Below are 19,264 nucleotides of genomic sequence, written 5' to 3' on the forward strand. Positions count from 1 at the left end.
AATAAAAGTATAAGCACATGGCGTGTTATTTGGCCTTTTAAAAATTGCGACTTTATTTGTAATAAAACTGTGCGCTATTTACAATTCTATGCACCAACAAGGTGTAGTCACATCATGTATGTACCAATTTATCTCTTTTAACATATTGTATACGTACTAAAATATGCCATAACAGTTGAAATCCTGTTTGCAAGACAGAGTCTGCTGAAAATCCAACACTATATTTCAAGCGATTGTGTGACATACACAATGTCCGTATTCTGTAAAATGACAAACACAGTCATTCCAATAAGGGACCGTGATTTTCTTACACACGCCCTCTGAGCTTTTTGTAAAAACATTTAATTTGTGAACTTAAAAAAATACTAGCTGTGCTCTTACAAACATTCTGATAAACTAATAAAGTTCTTTCTGTGTGATATGCCGACATTCTCTCTCTCTCTCTCTCTCTCTCTCTCTCTCTCTCTCTCTCTCTCTCTCTCTCTCTCTCTCTCTCTCTCTCTCTCTCTCTCTCTCTCTCTCCAAATGTGTGTGTGTGTGTGATTATCGTGTGTGTGTATATATACATATATTCTATATGATGGATACATACACACACGTCTAAAGTAATTTACATACATAGACATTATTATATAAGTAGACACACACATATTTGTACGTACTTACACATTATATAATATAAAATATTTTGTGTATATATATATATATATATATATATATATATATATATATATATAGTTTGCTTGCTTGCATACACACATTACATACATACATACATACATACATACATACATACATACATACATACATACATACATACATACATACATACATACATACATACATACATACATACATACATACATACATACATACATACATACATCCATACATACATACATACATACATACATACATTCACAAACATATTACACATACAAATACACATATACATACATGTTCACGCATGTACAGACGTTTAGACTCTTTAATACAAGCTTAATGAATATTATTGTTGGGTGTTTTAGTCTTTCTTTTCAAAGTTGACCTTCCTGATCGCTCAGGGGAGAACATGTCGACCCTTCCATTTGTTCATGGCTTGTTCCAGAGGTCACAGAAGACAAAATCTTTGTATTAAGCTTTCGTTTCAATCAAAGTGACAAGGCCGCCTCGTCACCTGGGACTCCTCTGTTCGATTGATGCCACCACGCGGCCCGGGGGTCTCATGTCTTGATGACATCTGTTTCTATGAGTACGGCGAGCACGATGTAGGAGAGAAAGATGACGAGAAGGTAGATCCCGTACGGTTTGGTGACGCGAAACCTCATACAGACCATGATGAAGAGAGATGACACAAGACTCACCGATATCGTCGAAAATAATAGGGTTTGTAACGGTTTGTGCTTGAGCTGTGAATGAAGGAAAATTCCCGCTATATCAGTTAGTTTTTCAATCACGAAAATTGATATTTCCCGGACTTCAAAAAAGTGTTGTTCATATTGTCACTGGAAAGCTGAATCGACAGTTACGATGTTTTACCTGATTTTCATTTCGCAATATGAAAAGTGTTTTTTTTATGTTAAAATCAGATCTCAATGATTTATTTGAATGTGAGAAGTATCCATCAACAGCTTCAAAAAGTTGGCAAATTGGCAATGTTTCTTTCTTCAACTGGTCCATTCGGGAGAAAGGTAAACAGCGGTCTACAAACATACTATTGTTATGAACATCTATTTAGGTCTCTTGTTGGTTCATATTCATAGGTTCGATGAATACAAGCGAGGCAAGACAATATTTAAACATGCTACGCTTTGAGTGTCGCGAAGTTTGAGCGCATGCGATTATGTGACTGAAATTGGCTGCATTACTTACCGCCACGTCACGGCCGTCCTTCAATGAACGATAGATACAAGCAAACCCGAAGCCGAGTAGCATGTCTTAACACAGGCGTTAAGGTAGACATTGATATTGAAGTGAATGAAAAACGAAATTTTACCCCGACAAGATGCAGAGAAACACACTGCCCTACATATAACTGAGCAGAACACAAGTATATATAAAAGGGGGTGTTTGTCACTCCTTTGAAATTCACAAATGTGATGCGGTGTTCTTTTTCATTTTGCTTATATTCCCCAACCACTTCGGTATGGGATTACCGCATAATTAGTTTGGCGTGTGGGATCGACGGTGTGGGAAAAATCGATCCCACACTCTCAGAAATCGTCCCACACTCTACAGTAATTATTACACGAGCTCTGATTGGATGGTAAACAGTTTGTTTCGTTCCACGCGCAAAATGTTATCCAATGGCACGACGAGTAACACACGGACCGGAACCACAAAATAAGCGGGTCAGAGTACAGTGGCAGACGACAGAGTTGTCACGATTTTTGATAATGTTGAACGTCTCAAGTAAGTTAATGCATGGGTGTTTGTACCCATCAAGCCCAAAAGTAAGAAATGATCAATTATCTTTAAAAACCACCAGATTTGATTGATATTTGGCTTAATTATTGGAATTATTAAATTCTTCAAAAAAATGTCTACCTAAATCTTGACGAGTTGAGTCACGTGACCAAATCGGATATTTTCCCGCCAAAATTTACGTCTTTATTAATCTTAATATTCCAACCGTAAACCGTTAAATTTTCTTGATTTTCTTTGCACTTTTGGAAACAACATCTATCATATTCTTTCAAAAATACATGGCACTCATGAAACTCTATCTATACTTCTTTCTGATATTCAAAATATTCATGTTAAACGTCAAAAATATTGTATTTGTTGTTTTTTGTGAAGAAATAATATTCAAAATTCAATAATTTTGCATCTGCCACTAGTTTTAAGCTCCTATCCCATTTTACATTAATTGGTAATAATATTTTAAATATTTTGATGTTTAGCGGTTGGAATATTCAGTTATATGCAATATACAATTTTGGCGGGAAAATAACAGATTATGGTCACGTGACCTGACTTAGGTAATATATTATGATAAATTTCAACTTAATCAAATGCGAAACATATTTTTGGCAATTTTCACAATTTTCTGACCAGGTCTGATTGAAAAGTATGTTCAAACTGATTTTGCATGTATGTAAGCCTATGCCCATGCATTAACATACCTGAGGTGTCCAGTGTGAATTTAACGCATTTTGTGGTCATGTGAGAAAAAGAATCTCACACACCAAGGACCTGGGATCAGATTTCTCACACTCGTCGGGGATATTTTGTCTCACACTCGCCTGCGGCTCGTGGGAGACAAAATATCCCCAACTCGTGTGAGGAATCTGATCCCAGGTCCTTGGGGTGTGAGATTCTATTAGTGACTTTGAAAAGGATACTCAGAAGCGGACCACCAAAGCAGGCGGACATGGACATGACCGGATATCCAGACTTCGCATTCGTCCTATTCGTAATCAGATCTGTGAAGGAAGAAAGCAACAGCGTCAGAAATTCTGAGCCACACGAGTCTCTCCAACAGTCCCTCAAACAACATGTTCTGATTTTGTCCTACGATGCTGAAACTGACAGCCAGCTTGTCCCATAATACGTAGATTTAAAACTGGAATTTTATTTTAGTAAAATTAAAATTGGCATACTTTTTTTCTTTCGCTGGCAAGATCTTAAATCTACCCCTAAGAATTTTTGTAAAAACGTTCAACATAAGTGCCGATTTCTCACCTGGTATGCTATTGCCGATGGCCAACAGCAGAAGCCCGAGAATCTCGTCACTGATGTCAAATATAAGGCCGACAGTCTGAAACAAACGAAGGGACGTTACTCTCACAAAAGCGCCAAAATTTGTTTTTATTTGCGAGTTTGAAATGAAAAGCATGTCCAATGGACACCGTTGATCACTCTGCAATAAAGCATTTACTGAAACACAGTCCCTGTGGATAGAGGGACTGTGACTGAAAGTGTGTGAGGAGAGAACGTTTCGCTGGTTTGTCCTTTCTTACCTCCAGTATGTTGATCAGTTCGTTTGCGATTAAGTAAATCCATAGGACGCAGACTATGAAGCCGAAGAATGCAAATGCCTGGAATAAAGAATAAACAGCATCAAATTATTCAATACGTCTCTTGTTATGGACATTTAACAAATTTAAATGCCAGCATACTACTAATAATAGTATCTGCCCAGAAAGGTTTGATCCAAAGCTCAGTGCAGTCTCTTAACCCCTGTGCTAACCCTTTCGCCGCCATGGTTTGGCCAAAACCCAATGTTATCAATGGTAGACGTTGAGATGTTTATATGGAATTGGGGGTGAACGGGTTAAAGAAAAAACTCTCCCGAGGACCGGGCAGGTCCATAGATATACTAAGTATTTATCATCTGCGGCTGACATCTGAAGTTCAAACGCAATAAACGCCTCCGTGTTTTCGTCTCCACAACTTGATGCTGAAGGTTCTTTTAATTTATAAAGGTCAACATAAATAAAAACATGTAGCCATAGATGAGTGTAATTTTCACTCAGGCATATAATTTGCCACTTTTCCCCATTACAACATTTGCTAAGTTGTTGGTGGAATATACGGTGGGCGAGGTGTGCCAAACTCTGCCACCCTCTATACCACTCGTATTTCTGTAAACATGGTTCACTGTAGTACCAAAAATTGTAGTTTAACAGGAGCTTGATGCACAGAACGACCTGTCTGAGCCCCAAGTTTTCAAAGAGTACGGACGCCAAAAGCTTGCTCACTCCAGTGAGATACTCGTTTAAATCATACAGCGGACAATTTTTCTACGAGTTAACGTCTCATTTCGTAATTTCGTTCATTGTATAAAACATTCTCTCCGACGTCATTAAAAAACCTGACCTTGATGCAAGGACCTGCTGAGTCAATTGGTCCACAGAAAGAAACCTTGACTAAATCATTGTGTGACGGCCAACACAAATAGGCAGTGTGATGAAGATAGGGTGGCACTCACAGGATGGTACACGGGCGCCCTCCAGTGTCGTGAGGTGCAGAATGTCAGCACGCAGAACACCGAGCTGAAACACAGGGTTACCTGCCAGGCGAGAAAATCGTCATGGACTGGTTTGAAGGCAACTGAAATTACAGCAGATATCCAAGTATAATGTAATCATTTTATTTAACAACAAAACTAAAACAACAATAAAAAAACTCGGCAAGTCAAGGTAATATCTAATTTCGAGAGGGTGTCACACAAGTCGGTTAATATATTTCGGATAGTTTTATCATAACGTGAGCGCTCCTGTACTTATCCAAATATTTTGCTCTATTGCGGAGCTACACGACAACCCTCAAAAACGTACGATATCCTATGAAGTTATTTGAGATGGGGAACACGAACAACCTAATACTTGGGCTAGAATTCGGAAAAGATTTCCTTACCATTCAAAGCAAAAATGCAGAATATCGGAGCCGTAAACCAGTGTAGACTGTTTAGAATTCGGTTCCAGCTATTATTTTCTACGTTGTATTTTACCAGCGGCGTTGTCAGAGTTACGATGAGCTTAGTCGGCGCCTGCGCAAAAAAGAAAGAAATGTGAGTGATTATTTGGTTTGGGTTTTTCCTGATGGCCGTAAGACTGTGGATGTCCTTCCAATCGCAACGTGAAATCATTTTGAAATTAATCGAGACGATGAGAAACTGAAAGTATCACGCCAGGTACAGGGTGTACGGAATCGGTGTTTGATGTCAACAACCAATAACACTCTAATACAAATATTTTGCATGACCCCACTGAAAGTGGCGTCAAGCACAACAGGAAAAGTCTGGTTTGCTAATCTTAGTTTTTTTAAAAATTATGTTGCATGTATCGAGAAATTACCGAATACAGGATGGTCATGTAATAGGAGTCGGTCCCTTCCTGGCGCCCCTTTAGTGTCCTCTACTAAAATATCTCTGAATGAAACGCCTTTTCCTGCAGGCAAGTTGCAGTGCAGTATTCACGATAGATCTGCTCAGTTTTTCCCTCCTTTTTTACGACTGACCATCTTTTCACTTTTTGTCAGCTTGTTTGTTTGTTGTTTGTTTTTGTCTTTATTCATTTGTTTGTTTGTTTACTCGTATGAGAAAATACTAACCAATAAAATGGCATATATCCTTGAATACCATTTCATGGTCTTCCATGCGACAAAATCGATCGGTGAAACGGCCAACCAGAAGGCCTTGCACTGCCCGGGGCTGTTACTTCGCGGATAACTCCCAGGTTGCATCACGATACCGTATTCGTCTGAAATGTTGGCGGGAAAACGTGTCAAATTTGAAATCTGCTTTTAAATGTAGGTGAAAGAATCTACGTGCACATTGATCAATGAAAGTAGATATTGCTTACTAACGACCAAGGACTAAAATATTTCGATGGGCAGGATAAAGTAAACCAGTTCTCATCGGAATAAAACATAATGTCAAAAGATTGAGACTTTGCACTCTTTGATAGTTTTATAAAGATATAACAATTGTATATTTGTTCCTAATTTGACATTATGCAAATTTAACTATTTAATACCTCAATAAATAGACTTTATCGGCATTCGTGAAAGCTTCGTCAAGTTTTGATATAATATTTCCCCGTATTTTCACTCCGACAGAAAATAGTTTCTTATTCTTGAACACAAAATCCATTTAAAATGCATATCGTTCAACTTGTCCCTACAGTCTGAATGTGTTTAATGTCCATGTCATCGTCGGCAACTGGATTTAAGTCCAGGCTAAAGAGTTGATTTATCGACAACAACATCATTGCATATATGTCAAGGACATTATATATATATATATATATATATATATATATATATATATATATATATATATATATATATATATATATATATATATATAATATATATATATATTGTTGTGGGAAATTACAGTGCTCGTTGCGGGAAAGCAGAGCGTATATATATATATATATATATATATATATATATTATATATATATATATAATGTCCTTGACATATATATATACATACATACATACATATATACATATATACATATATATACATATATATATATATATATATATATATATATATGTATATATGCTCTGCTTTCCGCATCGAGCACTGTAATTTCCCACAACAATTTCCTTGACCATATATATATATATATATATATATATATATATAATATATATATATATATATATATATAATATATATATATATGGTCAAGGCTTAATATTTATCTTGCAACGTAATTTAAAGAGACGAATAAGAAAATTTCTCGTTTCACAGAACGTTGACGATGAACACATTATAAACAATTACAGTAATCATTCCTTGAGGATCTTATATTCAGTTTACTTATCATTAGAAATGACCTTACCATCCTCATCGCTGTCTCCTTCCGAACCCTGATCGTTGATATCAGAAATATTTCGGTTGACCGACTCGCTACTTTTCTGAATTTCGACGCTGCCATAGGAAGGCCTCTGATCGTCCTGCTGTTGAGGTCTGAGGACATCGCTTTCGCTTGCGTCCTCCGGTGGTGGCGCTTCTTCTGAGGCGGAAGCCAAGTCTGAAAAAAGAAACGGTTAGTAGAACAGTCTTTACACGAAGTTGTGTTCCCAGTAAAGGCCGCTGACAGTACAGGCACACTGTCTTTCGAGATACCGCTATTTTTAGTGATATCAAAAGATGGAAGACAATTATTGATACGGACGGATGCAAGACGTCAACGCGACACATTTTTGTTTCGAAAGGGCTTGACTGTAACTTATTAACAAAAGAAGGCGCCAGCTTAGTGTATTACAAATCTTCAACAGACAAGATTGGTAGAAAGAATGGGCGAACACTTGGCAAATCCAGAATTGAGATCCAGTGTTCAGCATGGAAGTAAGGCTAATAAAGTAGGCGGGAAAGCTAATCACCAGACGACAACCAGCTTACCTTCAGCCTCAGTTTCAGTTTCAGGTTGTCGCCTGCTGCAGCACTGTAAAATCTTTGGAGTAATGATGACTAAGATGACGTAACCGACGTACAAACCTATGAAACCTGCAATAAAAAACGAAACTCGAGTTGCATGATCATGATATCACATGATTCTTACATATTTTGGGGGGGATTCAAGGGACAAAGTCATGAATTTTGTTTGATGTGAAAAGGTGTTTGACTTCTTGACACACGCTGGTCAACTGTGCACAGCCTCTAAGCTCTACTTGCAGGCAGGCAAAATTAAACATTCAGTGAAATATTTAACGTTTCCACAAAAAAAGATCAAGTTTCGTGGGCCATTCTCACAATGGCTGAACAGACACTTTTACATCAAGTTTGGATCAAGCTTTTGTAATTAAATCTTAACTGGCGGTGTCTTTCATACAGATAAGGATAGCAACTTTCCCTTACACTGTAGCGATGTTTATATACTATAGGAAAACTAATCGGAATCAGAAAACTCCAATTTGTCGAGAGGTCACAAATAAAATCATCTATTTGCATTCAGCAAAATGGTGATTTTTGACAGTTTTGTAGTTTTTTACAGTCGTCTTTGTGTCCTTGTTTTCTTGATATCACAAAAAGGTCAAAAAGAGCGGCTTTGTCTCTTTAAAAGTCTCTTTCGTCAGAAATACTCAACCAACTTTGGAAGTTGTGTGGGTTTGTAACGTACTGAAAATCGGGTGTTCACCATCTCGCTTTATACATAGCCCGAAACATATCCAGCAAGAGCATAATGTTTTAAGCCATACTGAATTACTTCATGAGTCAAGTTCATGTGTTCCAATACAACAATACAAAAATTTCATTGCAGGGTATGCTCAAGACAGTTTCTATTTTCTTTATTTAAAACTAAAAAAATATTGTCCACTACAAGAAAGAATGATATATCTGGCAAAATGATATGTTATTAAACATAAAAGATAACATTTTTTGCTTTTTGCTTACTGTTCTGTGATCAAAGGTATGAGTATTATCACAATGAGAGCTTTCCTTTCAATGACTACCTTTGGCAGGCTAGTAAAACGAAAGAAAGAAATCAGTTTTAGTATCAAATTAACAGAGGACAGACAAGCGACCCACAATAGAGGTAGGGACATCAGAAATGACTGACTGATCATTGAGCAGCTAGGGAGTCCGACAGAAGATGGCGCCGTTGGGGCCGATCTTACCTAACGCTTCTTCGAAACTGATTCCACCGTCATAGACCACGTAGAAAGTCCAGAAGCAAGCCCCCAAGTACACTATGACGTCACGCAGAAACTCCACCTGCGTGTCAATGCTGAACGGGTTCACCATGACAGTTGCAAAGACCACTACGGTTGTGATGAAGATTCCGCTTCCTAAGGGACCGTTCAGTTTTTACGGCCGGGGGGGGGGGCGGCAAAATCTTGTCGCCGGTGTTCAAAAAAAATATAGACCCCCCCCTGAATTTTTCGCGAAAAAAAATGATGACCCCCCTTTGTCAGACGAAAAAATTTGATGACCCCCCCCTGAAAAATAACCAAAACCCATATGTCAAATTTACCCGCACGGTTTGGATTTGAACTCCCGTACGCGGCGCACTTTATTCGTGTAGCAGAGATGAAAGTGCACAAACTTCTCAGCCACATCCATGCAAACGTCTGTTAATTAGGACGACTGTAAGGCAATTTTGAACTTCATTTCCATGGACAACTTATGTCCATGGACATTGTACAAAGTAAACTTTATTTGAGTGGTTCGCCAAAGGCAGCCCTCCGGTTAAGAGGGTCATGGGCCATTACGTAAAGTCAACTTTATTCTAGTGGGCAACCAAAGGTGCATGGCCCGCTGGTAAAAAGAGGGTCGATCATGGCCATTGCACGAAGTAAACTTTACTGACTATGGCCGCTGAAGGCGTCCGGCCGTTAAGATGGTCATGCGGTATTACAATAAAGTCAATTTATTGTAGTGGGCCGCCGCAGGTGGCCCGCCGGTAAAGAGGGTCGATCATGGCCATTGCATGAAGTAAACCTAATTGGAGTGGGCCGCCAAAGGCGTCTGCCCGTTTAGAGGGTCATGGGTAATACATAAAGTATATATTTATTGTGGTGGGCCGCCGAAGGCGGCCCGCCGGTAAAGAGGGTCGATCATGGCCATGGCATAAAGTGAACTTTTTTAGGTATTATGTTTTTGAAAATGTGGTGACCCCCCTTTCCTACCCTGCCCTCAAAAATTGCTCCTGGAACAGCTTTTTTGATGAATAGCTCCGTTGGCTGCACCTGATTATCTGCCAATAAGCTTAGGCCTAAGGCTTAAGACTGACACACACACACATCCTTTTTTCGGGAAATGAATTCAACATAATTAAGGGTAGGTTCGAATATGTACAGATTCTCGATGTTTTCAGCTTGGCGGGAAAACACTTGATACCAGAAAGAGGTTATTTTCCAAGAGAGAGAGGAACAGACGATTTCAACCCAGACTGGGGCTTTTCTTTGCACATTTCTGTTGTAATAATAGCGATCGCGTGCATGGTTTATAGCCTATATACGCGGAAAACATTCGGAACCAAACGGTGGAGATCACGTGAACAATTTAGTTCCTTTGTTTCTGTTAGTCGATTTGTACTTCCTTGCAAACTGTAATGGGATATAAATAGTAACACGAAATGGCAATTCAAAAACAAATTAAAAGGAACAAATATTGTGTTTTCGAGTGACACGCCTATCCTGTCAATGTCTGACATTCCTGTCTCTGAAAATTTTCACATAATGTGTGACGCGCACCGAAAACATAAACAAATTAATTTAAGGTAGTATGCGCCTCGAAAGTGAAAGACTTAAACTTTTGCTCAAACTTTCCTTAAGGAATCTTTCAACCATTCTTTTTCTAAATCAAGAATAAAAATCGGGGGTCACCGTGCAAATTTTGGTACTACAGAAACAAACAACCCAAGATTTACCGATATTTGAAATTCAAAATGGCCGCCATCCCTGTGTTAACTCTACGAGAAAAATAAAATTTTCGAATTTCGAAAAACCAAGCAGATAAAAACTTTACTTACACCAAACTTACATCAAACTGTTAATAGAGCGTAAAGTTTACTTGCAATATGGCGGTACGCATTAGCGTAAAGGGATGATCACCGTGAATAGAAACCAGAGTACATGGTTCATGTATTTGAAACGTAGTGCCCCTTGCAACTCTTCAACGACCTTGCACTACACTCTCACCCCTTTGCCTATACATCTGGCCAGGAAAACCTTAAATCAACTGAATGCTTTGCACCGACTCAATTTTGACTCGCCGTTCAGTTGGATTAAACGCCAAGCTCTCAACAAACTGTAAAAGGAGTAGCATGCACAAAGCGCACAATTCTCCCGGCAACTCGACCTGGCCGTGGCTGCGCGTCTTGGATTCGCGTCCCACGACTTTATCCTTGTACAAGCTATGTATACAACTGTATTCAGGGTCAAGCTGAATAAAAGTATAAGCACACGACGTGTTATTTGGCCTTTTAAAAATTGCGACTTTATTTGTAATAAAACTGTGCGCTATTTACAATTCTATGCACCAACAAGGTGTAGTCACATTATGTATGTACCAATTTATCTCTTTTAACATATTGTACTAAAATATCCCATAACAGTTGAAATCCTGTTTGCAAGACAGGGTCTGCTGAAAATCCAACACTATATTTCAAGCGATTGTGTGACATACACAATGTCCGTATTCTGTAAAATAACAAACACAGTCATTCCAATAAGGGACCATGACTTCTTACACACGCCCTCTGAGTTTTGTAAAAACATTTAATTTGTGAACTTAAAAAAATACTAGCTGTGCTCTTACAAACATTCTGATAAACTAATAAAGTTCTTTCTGTTTGATATGCCGACATTCTCTCTCTCTCTCTCTCTCTCTCTCTCTCTCTCTCTCTCTCTCTCTCTCTCTCCTCCTCTCTCTCTCTCTCTCTCTCTCTCTTCTCTCTCTCTCTCTCTCTCACCTCTCTCTCTATCTCTCTCTCTCCTCTCTCCCTCTCTCCTCTCTCTCTCTCTCCCCATATGTGTGTGTTGGTGTGATTATCGTGTGTGTATATATACATATATTCTATATGATGGATACATACACACACGTGTAAAGTAATTTACATACATAGACATTATTATATAAGTAGACACACACATATTTGTACGTACTTACACATATATAAAATATAAAATATTTTGTGTGTATATATATATATATATATATATATATATATATATATATATATATATAGTTTGCTTGCTTGCATACACACATTACATACATACATACATACATACATACATACATACATACATACATACATACATACATACATACATACATACATACATACATACATACATACATACATACATACATATATTCACAAACATATAACACATACAAATACACATATACATAAATGTTCATGCATGTACAGACGTTTAGACTCTTTAATACAAGCTTAATGAATATTACTGTTGGGTGTTTTAGTCTCTCTTTTCAAAGTTGACCTTCCTGATCGCTCAGGGGAGAACATGTCGACCCTTCCATTTGTTCATGGCTTGTTCCAGAGGTCACAGAAGACAAAATCTTTGTATTAAGCTTTCGTTTCAATCAAAGTGACAAGGCTGAGTCGTCACCTGGGACTCCTCTGTTCGATTGATGCCACCACGCGGCCCGGGGGTCTCATGTCTTGATGACATCTGTTTCTATGAGTACGGCGAGCACGATGTAGGAGAGAAAGATGACGAGAAGGTAGATCCCGTACGGTTTGGTGACGCGAAACCTCATACAGACCATGATGAAGAGAGATGACACAAGACTCACCGATATCGTCGAAAATAATAGGGTTTGTAACGGTTTGTGCTTGAGCTGTGAATGAAGGAAAATTCCCGCTATATCAGTTATTTTTTCAATCACGAAAATTGATATTTCCCCGGACTTCAAAAAAGTGTTGTTCATATTGTCACTGGAAAGCTGAATCGACAGTTACGATGTTTTACCTGATTTTCATTTCGCAATATGAAAAGTGTTTTTTTTGTATGTTAAAATCAGATCCCAATGATTTATTTGAATGTGAGAAGTATCCGTCAACAGCTTTCAAAAAGTTGGCAAATTGGCAATGTTTCTTTCTTCAACTGGTCCATTCGGGAGAAAGGTAAACAGCGGTCTACAAACATACTATTGTTATGAACATCTATTTAGGTCTCTTGTTGGTTCATTTTCATAGGTTCGATGAATACAAGCGAGGCAAGACAATATTTATTCTCACATTCCTGGCCGCTGGGAGTGCGGGATCGACAGTGTGGGAAAAATCGATCCCACACTCTCAGAAACCGTCCCACACTCTGCAGTAAATATTACACGAGCTCTGATTGGATGATAAACAGTCTGTTTTGTTCCACGCGCAAAATGTTATCCAATGGCACGACGAGTAACACACGGACCAGAACTACAAAGTAAGCAGGTCAAAGTACAGTGGCAGACGACAGAGTTGTCACGAGTTTTGATAATATTGTACGTGTCCAATATGAATTTAACGCATTTTGTGGTCATGTGAGAAAAAGAATCTCACACATCAAGGACCTGGGATCAGATTTCTCACACTCGTTGGGGATATTTTGTCTCACACTCGCCTGCGGCTCGTGTGAGACAAAATATCCCCAACTCGTGTGAGAAATCTGATCCCAGGTCCTTGGGGGTGTGAGATTCTATTAAACATGCTACGCTTTGAGTGTCGCGATGTTTGAGCGCATGCGATTATGTGACTGAAATTGACTGCATTACTTACCGCCACGTCACGGCCGTCCTTCAATGAACGATAGATACAAGCAAACCCGAAGCCAAGTAGCATGTCTTAACACAGGCGTTAAGGTAGACATTTATATTGAAGTGAATGAAAAACGAAATTTTACCCCGACAAGATGCAGAGAAACACACTTCCCTACATATAACTGCATGAGTAGAACACAAGTATATAACATAGGGCCAAAGTCCCTGAAGCTACTATAGACATGGATACAAAATTAAGTATTTCCTTACTGCATGAAATTATCTCACTAAGGTCATCCTACGGACAAGTAAACTAAATATTAAAGCTGTCTGACCAGCGGTTTTGAAAGAACAAGCAACTCAACAGTTGACAGAGCTCTGTTGAGTTATGTACAGAATAACCTTTTGTGACACATGTATTGATGAAGAAGGTGGATATCTTTGATTAACATTGTGAGTTCTGTTTAATAAAGTTGAGACTGTACATACTCAGAGAAAGCACACTGAAGAGACAAAGGTTTGAAACTTAAGAAGTTCAAGGTCATCAAAAGCATTATAAGGAATCATGTTACACTTTCATTGCACTGTTTACACAGATTGCATAATTGCTATAAATAGCACATGAGGAATCTTTATACAGCCCAGCTTTACCATAAAAACCCTATCACTTTGACCACTCTTTTAATTGACCACTCTATTTTTTTCCTCAAAAAGTAATTTTATTTTATCCTTACCAAGTCAACCATAAATGGAAATTAGAACTTTCTCTATCTCTATCTCTATCTCTATCTCTATTGACTATTTTGAGCAATTTCTTTTAGATAACATACAGGGTACAATAAATGACGGTTCAGAATATGTCAAAGTTGGGATTCAGGAAAGTTGCCTTTACATGTTTTAATCCTCCAAGATGGTAAGCATTTCACTATGAACTGTCAAAAAAGTTGAACTTTCTGATAATTCTACACTAAAATTATTTTGGCTTTGATGATTTCCTAATTAATTCAATTATTTAAAATCATATTAATTATTTTTTTCTGGGTGAATTGATACGGTTTATATAGTACAAGAATTACATACAATGTAAGTCAAATTTTGACCAAAAATGACAAAAAAATTCCTTAAAAATACACATTTGCATATTTCATCACAATTTGAACAAGTCTAAGTAGTTGGGTTACCCCTAGGGACCTGTATACCAAATAACAAAGCTGTCTGACCAGCGGTTATGAAGAAGAAGATTTTTTACCAAAAACACCTTTTTTGGCATTAATTTGCCTATTTTCAACAATATCAAAAAATTAAAAAAAACAGTTTCTCAAAATCGTATTTTTCATCTACACAACAAATATCAAATCAGTAAGTACAGCGGTTCTCAAGATATTTGAGTGGACGGACGCCTCACAAACGGACATACATACATACATACATACATACATACATACATACATACATACATACATACATACATACATACATACATACATACATACATACAGACTGACGACGGACGCCGGACGGATACCCATCCCAATAGCTTCTATAGACTATAGTCTATAGTAGCTAATAAAAGGGGGTGTTTGTCACTCCTTTGAAATTCACAAATCTGATGCGGTGTTCTTTTTCATTTTGCTTATATTCCCCAACCACTTCGGTATGGGATTACCGCATAATTAGTGTGGCGTGTGGGATCGACGGTGTGGGAAAAATCGATCCTACACTCTCAGAAATCGTCCCACACTCTGCAGTAAATATTACACGAGCTCTGATTGGATGGTAAACAGTTTGTTTCGTTCCACGTGCAAAATGTTATCAAATGGCACGACGAGTAACACACGGACCGGAACTACGAAATAAGCGGGTCAGAGTACAGTGGCAGACGACAGAGTTGTCACGATTTTGGATAATGTTGAACGTGTCCAATGTGAATTTAACGCATTTTGTGGTCATGTGAGAAAAAGAATCTCACACACCAAGGACCTGGGATCAGATTTCTCACACTCGTTGGGGATATTTTGTCTCACACGAGCCGCAGGCGAGTGTGAGACAAAATATCCCCAACTCGTGTGAGGAATCTGATCCCAGGTCCTTGGGGGTGTGAGATTCTATAGTGACTTTGAAAAGGATACTCAGAAGCGGACCACCAAAGCAGGCGGACATTGACATGACCGGATATCCAGACTTCGCATTCGTCCTATTCGTAATCAGATCTGTGAAGGAAGAAAGCAACAGCGTCAGAAATTCTGAGCCACACGAGTCTCTCCAACAGTCCCTCAAACAACATGTTCTGATTTTGTCCTACGATGCTGAAACTGACAGCCAGCTTGTCCCATAATACGTAGATTTAAAACTGGAATTGTGTTTTAGTAAAATTAAAATTGGCATACTTTTTTCTTTCGTGGGCAAGATCTTAAATCTTCCCCTAAGAATTTTTGTACAAACGTTCAGCATATGTGCCGTTTTCTCACCTGGTATGCTATTGCCGATGGCTAACAGCAGAAGCCCGAGAATCTCGTCACTTATGTCAAATATGAGACCGACAGTCTGAAACAAACGAAGGGACGTTATTCTCACAAAAGCGCCAAAATTTGTTTTTATTTGCGAGTTTGAAATGAAAAGCATGTCCAATGGACACCGTTGATCACTCTGCAATAAAGCATTTACTGAAACACAGTCCCTGTGGATAGAGGGACTGTGACTGAAAGTGTGTGAGGAGAGAACGTTTCGCTGGTTTGTCCTTTCTTACCTCCAGTATGTTGATCAGCTCGTTTGCGATTAAGTAAATCCATAGGACGCAGACTATGAAGCCGAAGAATGCAAATGCCTGGAATAAAAAATGAACAGCACGAAATTATTCAATACGTCTCTTGTTATGGACATTTAACAAATTCAAATGCCAGCATACTACTAATAATAGTATCTGCCCAGAAAGGTTTGATCCAAAGCTCAGTGCAGTCTCTTAACCACTGTGCTAACCCTTTCGCCGCCATGGTTTGGCCAAAACCCAATGTTATCAATGGTAGACGTTGAGATGTTTATATGGAATTGGGGGTGAACGGGTTAAAGAAAAAACTCTCCCGAGGACCGGGCAGGTCCATAGATATACTAAGTATATATTATCTAAGGCTGACATCTGAAGTTCAAACGCAATAAACGCCTCCGTGTTTTCGTCTCCACAACTTGATGCTGAAGGTTCTTTTAATTCATAAAGGTCAACATAAATAAAAACATTTCGACATGGATGAGTGTAATTCTCACACAGAAAGGCATTTAATTTGCCACTTTTCCCCATACACTATTTGCTAAGTTGTTGGTGGAATATTCATGATTTGAGCGTGGTGTGCCAAACTCTGCCACCCTATATACCGCTCGTATTTCTGTAAACATGGTTCACTGTAGTACCAAAAATTGTAGTTTAACAGGAGCTTGATGCACAGAACGACCTGTCTGAGCCCCAAGTTTTCAAAGAGTACGGACGCCAAAAGCTTGCTCACTCCAGTGAGATACTCGTTTAAATCATACAGCGGACAATTTTTCTACGAGTTCACGTCTCATTTCGTAATTTCGTTCATTGTAGAAAACATTCTCTCCAACGTCATTAAAAAACCTGACCTTGATGCAAGGACCTGCTGAGTCAATTGGTCCACAGAAAGAAACATTGACTAAATCATTGTGTGACGGCCAACACAAATAGGCAGTGTGATGAAGATAGGGTGGCACTCACAGGATGGTACACGGGCGCCCTCCAGTGTCGTGAGGTGCAGAATGTCAGCACGCAGAACACCGAGCTGAAGCACAGGGTTAACTGCCAGGCGAGAAAATCGTCATGGACTGGTTTGAAGGCAACTGAAATTACAGCAGATATCCAAGTATAATGTAATCATTTTATTTAACAACAAAACTAAAACAACAATAAAAAAACTCGGCAAGTCAAGGTAATATCTAATTTCGAGAGGGTGTCACACAAGTCGGTTAATATATTTCGGATAGTTTTATCATAACGTGAGCGCTCCTGTACTTATCCAAATATTTTGCTCTATTGCGGAGCTACACGACAACCCTCAAAAACGTACGATATCCTACGAAGTTATTTGAGATGGGGAACACGAACAACCTAATACTTGGGCTAGAATTCGGAAAAGATTTCCTTACCATTCAAAGCAAAAATGCAGAATATCGGAGCCGTAAACCAGTGTAGACTGTTTAGAATTCGGTTCCAGTTATTATTTTCTACGTTGTATTTTACCAGCGGCGTTGTCAGAGTTACGATGAGTTTAGTCGGCGCCTGCGCAAAAAAGAAAGAAATGTGAGTGATTATTTGGTTTGGGTTTTTCCTGATGGCCGTAAGACTGTGGATGTCCTTCCAATCGCAACGTGAAATCATTTTGAAATTAATCGAGACGATAAGAAACTGAAAGTATCACGCCAGGTACAGGGTGCACGGAATCGGTGTTTGATGTCAACAACCAATAATACTCTAATACAAATATTTTGCATGACCCCACTGAAAGTGGCGTCTAGCACAACAGGAAAAGTCTGGTTTGCTATTCTTAGTTTTTTTTTTAAATTATGTTGCATGTATCGAGAAATTACCGAATACAGGATGGTCATGTAATAGGAGTCGGTCCCTTCCTGGCGCCCCTTTAGTGTCCTCTACTAAAATATCTCTGAATGAAACGCCTTTTCCTGCAGGCAAGTTGCAGTGCAGTATTCACGATAGATCTGCTCAGTTTTTCCCTCCTTTTTTACGACTGACCATCTTTTCACTTTTTGTCAGCTTGTTTGTTTGTTGTTTGTTTTTGTCTTTATTCATTTGTTTGTTTGTTTACTCGTATGAGAAAATACTAACCAATAAAATGGCATATATCCTTGAATACCATTTCATGGTCTTCCATGCGACAAAATCGATCGGTGAAACGGCCAACCAGAAGGCCTTGCACTGCCCGGGGCTGTTACTTCGCGGATAACTCCCAGGTTGCATCACGATACCGTATTCGTCTGAAATGTTGGCGGCAAAACGTGTCAAATTTGTAATCTGCTTTTAAATGTGGGTGAAAGAATCTACGTGCACATTGATCAATGAAAGTAGATATTGATTACTACCGACTAAGGACTAAAATATTTCGATGGGCAGGATAAAGTAAACCAGTTCTCATCGGAATAAAACATAATGTCAAAAGATTGAGACTTTGCACTCTTTGATAGTTTTATAAAGATATAACAATTGTATATTTGTTCCTAATTTGACATTATGCAAATTTAACTATTTAATACCTCAATAAATAGACTTTATCGGCATTCGTGAAAGCTTCGTCAAGTTTTGATATAATATTTCCCCGTATTTTCACTCCGACAGAAAATAGTTTCTTATTCTTGAACACAAAATCCACTTAAAATGCATATCGTTCAACTTGTCCCTACAGTCTGAATGTGTTTAATGTCCATGTCATCGTCGGCAACTGGATTTAAGTCCAGGCTAAAGAGTTGATTTATCGACAACAACATCATTGCATATATGTCAAGGACATTATATATATATATATATATATATATATATATATATATATATATTATATATATATA

The 19,264-nt window shown here is 38.4% G+C and overlaps 1 protein-coding gene across 2 annotated transcripts in view; it reads right to left on the reverse strand.

Moving 5' to 3' along the window:
• Positions 1-25: 25 nt before the first annotated feature.
• Positions 26-19,264, reverse strand: part of LOC139145158 (mitochondrial sodium/calcium exchanger protein-like) — a 33,213-nt gene continuing 13,974 nt past the window's right edge. The window contains exons 6-16 of one of the 2 annotated variants that reach the window (XM_070716138.1): positions 9,085-9,255; positions 7,868-7,972; positions 7,305-7,496; positions 6,058-6,206; positions 5,362-5,494; positions 4,934-5,055; positions 3,963-4,040; positions 3,685-3,760; positions 3,345-3,425; positions 1,873-1,937; positions 26-1,409 (exon numbers count right to left, since the gene is read on the reverse strand). In XM_070716138.1, the coding sequence (XP_070572239.1) occupies positions 1,224-1,409; positions 1,873-1,937; positions 3,345-3,425; positions 3,685-3,760; positions 3,963-4,040; positions 4,934-5,055; positions 5,362-5,494; positions 6,058-6,206; positions 7,305-7,496; positions 7,868-7,972; positions 9,085-9,255 (1,358 nt within the window). In that variant the 3' untranslated portion in view covers positions 26-1,223. Of the gene's footprint in view, positions 1,410-1,872; positions 1,938-3,344; positions 3,426-3,684; positions 3,761-3,962; positions 4,041-4,933; positions 5,056-5,361; positions 5,495-6,057; positions 6,207-7,304; positions 7,497-7,867; positions 7,973-9,084; positions 9,256-12,131; positions 12,782-13,700; positions 13,766-15,810; positions 15,892-16,149; positions 16,226-16,427; positions 16,506-17,405; positions 17,528-17,833; positions 17,967-18,530; positions 18,680-19,264 lie in introns of those variants that run through there. The other variant, XM_070716137.1, reaches the window with a different exon arrangement.

This window comes from Ptychodera flava, chromosome 12 (genome assembly GCF_041260155.1).
Source record: "Ptychodera flava strain L36383 chromosome 12, AS_Pfla_20210202, whole genome shotgun sequence".
NCBI lineage: Eukaryota > Metazoa > Hemichordata > Enteropneusta > Ptychoderidae > Ptychodera > Ptychodera flava.